We start from the raw sequence: 5,282 nt of genomic DNA on the forward strand, positions 1-5,282 counted from the left end.
CATTGGAACATGAGCCACATTTCTTCCACATCCATCTCTTAGAGTAAGAGAATTTTCCTCCATGTGTATGAGGTATCCCTTCTCGAGCAATTGTCCAAGGCTAGCTAAGAATAATGCTTTTCATATTTGGCACATAATAAACATCGGAGATGTATTATTTTTTACCATTGTTTTGATATATTTTTATCTCCCGTTTGCCTTCTACTGGGAGTTTGGATGAGTCTCCTAGGTTCACATTTCCACGAACTCCTTTGGTGAGTTCTTCAAATAGATCTTTCTTTCCACACATGTGATTGCTTACTCTGGAATCAAGGTACCAAACTTCACATTGTGAACTTGAATCAACATGAGCGAGAAATAGGGTTATCTTTCTTTTCTATGTGTGGATCACGTCCATGCGTGGATCTTTCTCTTCCTCGATTGCCTCATTGTTCTACTTGCCTGCTGACTTTGGTTTGGTTGTTGGTGACTTCCACACCCTTGATCTCTGCCACGACCTTAGTTGGGGCTGAATTTTCTCAATCATTTAGGGTTATCTTTTACTCTAGTGCTTGTTCTAGCACAGTAGAATTAGCACTCTTTTGCATCCTTTGCTCATGCAATTGGAGAGAAGCCATTACATCCTCAATTATAAGCTTCTGTAAGTCCTTAGACTCTTCGATAGCTACAACTACTTGTTCAAAATTAGGAGGGAGGGATTGAAGGACCTTTTCAATGACTCAAATGTCATTGATCTTCTCATTATTTCTTTTAAAACTATTCACGATCACCAACAATCGTGAGAAATAATCAGACACCGTTTTGCCTTCCTTCATGTGAAGTGCCGCCTCAAACTCGCCTCGTAATTTGTGTATACAAATTCGTCTCACCAATTCATCTCCTTTGAAAATGGAAGCAAGGATCTTCCATGCTTGTTTACTTGTGATTGCTTGGGCAACTTTTTCAAAGGTAGCATCCAAGCCTTGATAGAGTATGAATAATGCCTTTTTATCCTTCATTCTTCGCTCTTTAAGATCCTGCTTCTCATTTATAGTGTATGCGGCTTCTTGCGCCTCTGTGGGCTCCGTAAATCCATCAGTAACAATCTCCAACAAATCTTTAGACCCAAACGGGGCTCTCATTTGGACCACATCCCATAATTATCTTTTGAAAGCCTTGGAATTTGTTATTGGACAAAGTTGGAGGCCATTTCCATTTTAGTTTGAATTTGTTGTGACTTGGCGCTCTGATGCGAGATTGAAGGGAGAAATTTATGTAAACTTTTCTTAACTCTCTTGAAAAATAGATTACAATGCATTAACCTATATATAGGCACATGAGACTCATCGTAGTTGACGACTATTTACTTTTGAAAAACTAAAAGGACACATTATAGTCGAGAAATAAAAAGACAAATTCGATAAATTAAAAGACATTCTTGAAAAACCGAAATTAGAATGCACAAAAGTCTTCATACATTGGATTTGTTTAAACTTCCAACAAGCTGTACTCAATGTAGTCTTATTTCATATATATATAAACAAGACCATATTCTGGTAATTGTAATTTCTTTCTGCATTTCATCAAATCACTAAACAGAATGGCTTACTGTATAAGCTTAACAAGCCAGAAACCCATAGTCTGGTTAGATGGCCTAGCTAGTACTGATGGTTGAATTGGATTATAACTGTTCGGAACTGGTTAAGGACACCATGGCTTGTTTTGTGACAGGTAAGACTTGTGACACTGGGTGACAATCTGCATCTTCTTCAGCTGCTTGGTCTTGTTTGTCATTGCTTTTACCCCATAGAAGAACATACATGCCAATTACAACTAGGAGGGATCCCAGAATACTGTTCATTACCAATGAAGAATGTTGAGTAGTCTATTTATCTGATAAGCAACAAATTACGTACGGAAAAGTAACGTTCAAAAAGTCTCAACCTTCCAAGGTAAATTTGATCATGCAAGATAGAGAAATCAAACAGGGCTACAAATATCTGTATGAGGGGGGTGAATGCTGACGTGAAGAGTGGACCTCTTTGGTTGACACACCATGACATCGCCACATAGCACAGGCCTGACCCAACCATCCCGTGTTCAACAACAAAAACCTAAGTTTATGTAGTATCCCTAGTTTGTATTAAACGTTACTAGATATTAAGTAATGAGATACACACACACACATAAACATAGGCTTGAATACTGAAAATTAAGAATGTGCTTTGCAAAATTCGAGTCTTAAAGAGAGTTCTTACAGAATATATGACACTTAAAATCTCTAACCTCCCTTTCAAAATCCACATAGCAAGGTCTTTCTCAATGATGAAACTCAAGATGGCTGATTGAATTGCACCAAACAAGTTCAAAAATGCTATGTTAGAATATTGATACGGATATCTTTTGCCAATTCTTGCTTGTATAAGGAACCATGAGGACCACAAAAGGCTGCCTGCAGCCAAAAGTAACGAACCGATTGCCCACCTCACTGTATTAGCAGAAACCATCTGCTCGGCACGGTTTGGTTTGTGAGTTGTGGCTTGAAACTGGGGTTTATTCAGTGACTTTCCTTTGTAAAGGGTTAATACCAAAACACCTGCAATGCATACCAGACTGCCTAACATCTTAGCTTTCCCGCCCTTGGTTTTCATTCTCACTTTCTCTAGACTGCAAAAGAGTTGCAAATGGTAGATTGGCAATTATTGAGGTATATATTGTTCTCAGTAATAAAAAAATAATTGGAGATGTGTCTGTATTTACCCAAATGGAAGTGCCAGTAGAAATGTGTTGACAGGCACCATGTTGAGGAAAGCGCATGCGTAGGTAGCAGGCGTGTACTGAAGTCCAAGGAGGAAAGAGTATTGTGTGAGCGTTACCCTGAATAGATTTAGAAATTGTTTAGGGTTCTCAATGAAAATAGTTGAAATGGCGAAAATTCAAGTCGACAAGCATGCGGAGTCCCAGGAGTGTAAGTAGAATGTCATAATTATACCCGACCAGAGCACTGAAGAAAAGTTGACATAAGATACGAGCTGTAAGTTCAGATCTGCTTTTCCTGCAAGCAACCTTACTCTATTAGTCGCTTTCGACAAACGCGATCAAGTTATGCTACTTAAAAGTCGAACGAAGTGTGAATGCATATGATACGAGCAGTACGTTCAGGTTTGCTTTCCTCGAAAAGATTTATTTACTAACTGATATGAAAACATACACATAGTACTGATAAACAGGTTTGTAGATATTATTTTTTCTAAAATAGAATGTTGTGTTTGATTTGAGCTCAATTATTTAAGAATAGTAGTAAGTTGAGTGAGTTCTATGAGATCCATTTAAGATAGTTTATATATGTTTAGATATTAAGATGAATTTAGTACTGTTTATGGAAATTTGAAAAAGGTTGTGAGTTCTATATGAAAGGAGTTGTTGAGTTAAAAAAAGTTATGAGTCTAAGTGTAAAGAGGTTTTGAATTGATATGAGTTTAGTGATTTGATAGTTGTGTGTTTAAATGTTAGACTCAGCTTAAAATTGACTGAACTAAATTGATCTTAGTGCAGTCCAATAACCAAACAGGCTTGAGAATTCTGTACTACTTTTCCATTACTGATATTAAAAAGTTAAGAAGCAACTACATACCTTTCCCAGAAGTAGGCAATGGGTGCTAAGAAAATTGCAGAAATGGACTGTCGGTATGCAACAATAATTAATTTGTTCATTCCTTCGTTAAGAACTTTCTTAAGAAGTAAATTCACAATAGACAATGCAAAAGTAACCGCTACCATGACAGCAACAGGCTTCCATTCTGCAAAGCTATTCATGATCTTAACTAGATGCATGCATGTGCCAGCCTCCTCGATCTCTAGATCTCCTCTGACCTGTTTCGTTTGGAAACATAATGCAGAGAGACATGGTTTTGTGCACCTTGTACATATAGGCAAACCACTTCCCCAAAAGGAAGGACTAGACATGAATACTATTCTGCATCAAATCAACCCTTTTTGAGAAATCAACTTTGCCATGCATCTTTGAGATAGATATATAAAATTTTTATGGCCCGTTCGTTATGTCAAGTTTTAGCATCAATTGCTAACCTCATCTTAATGCATCATCATGGTTACGCGTTAAGAGATTTATCAGTACTAGTCGATCCCGACTTTATTCATTTAAATATTAACCATTATGAGAATAGTATCACTATCTTTACACCACCCAGAAGCTTTTCGGTCATAATTATATTATTATAACTAGAAGTGGTGAGCATTGTTAGAGAAAGTGGCAGAGAAGGATAGCCAACGGGAGTGCATCATTAGAAAGTGGTGACAGATATGCCTAAGCATGCAATCTTTTGGTCTGGATTGGAATCTGATGCTTGAGAGAAACGGATTGAGTACCATTGCTGTAAATTTCATTACTATTTACCATTCTTAGAAAAGAGAATATTAGTGAATACAAAGCAAAGTTAATGGAGGATGCCGGCTGGCTGTACCTCTTATGGACAGTCTGAACACAGGGCTGGCTTTTCCACTAGGCCACTTAGGTTGCGTAAGCTCCCAAGTTAAAGGAGGTTCAAAACAAATTCAATGTAGCATATTTATAAAGAAAAAAGCTCCAATTAGAGAAAATTGATTAACTCAACGAGATAACAAAAGGAATATCATATAGATATTATGTAATTGGTCATCTATCTAATTGATTTATATATTATGCACTTTTATTGAACTTTTATTGTTGTATGGTTTTTCTTTTGTGACGAATCTTTTGGCTTACGATAAAGTCCTTGACTTTCATATATTAATAAGTCATTGATTTATAAAGATGTTAGTACTAATCCCTAATTACCTAAATGTATACATTAGCATGAGCTTTTTTGGCTTTACTATTAATATTTATGATTATGTTTCTATATATATATATATATGCTAATATTAGAATTTCTTTTTTCAGAATTCTATTATGTTTGAGTTCAGAATTCTATTTTTTTGATGATGACAAAAGCATTTTCTTTTGTCCATCACCTCTTTTTCATTTCTAGTGCTGAAACATGAAGTGACCCGAATTCTCATCATGTATTCGCATAATAATTATTTTACACACTCATTCTAAAGGTACGTGCACTTGCTTTATGTCATTATTAGTTTAATATACACTACATGATAATACATTTTTTGGGGCGAACAATTTCATCCCAACAAATGCCATTTTTGCCCTAAAAGAGTTTTAGAGATGAAATTTTGTCCCAAAAGGTCCGTCTCAAAAGGTTTTTGGAGATGAAATGTTTCTAACACCCATTCGAATGGCACAAATA

At 36.2% G+C, this 5,282-nt stretch overlaps 1 protein-coding gene across 1 annotated transcript; it reads right to left on the reverse strand.

Moving 5' to 3' along the window:
- Positions 1-1,486: 1,486 nt before the first annotated feature.
- On the reverse strand, positions 1,487-3,874 carry LOC122294397 (WAT1-related protein At3g30340-like). Its single transcript, XM_043103102.1, has 6 exons — positions 3,614-3,874; positions 2,972-3,034; positions 2,740-2,856; positions 2,238-2,646; positions 1,924-2,075; positions 1,487-1,832 (listed from the first exon to the last, which is right to left on the reverse strand). The coding sequence occupies exons 1-6, from the start codon at positions 3,811-3,813 to the stop codon at positions 1,661-1,663; spliced, it is 1,113 nt and encodes a 370-aa protein (XP_042959036.1). The 5' UTR covers positions 3,814-3,874; the 3' UTR covers positions 1,487-1,660.
- Positions 3,875-5,282: the final 1,408 nt, after the last annotated feature.

The sequence above is a fragment of the Carya illinoinensis genome, chromosome 2 (assembly GCF_018687715.1).
Source record: "Carya illinoinensis cultivar Pawnee chromosome 2, C.illinoinensisPawnee_v1, whole genome shotgun sequence".
NCBI lineage: Eukaryota > Viridiplantae > Streptophyta > Magnoliopsida > Fagales > Juglandaceae > Carya > Carya illinoinensis.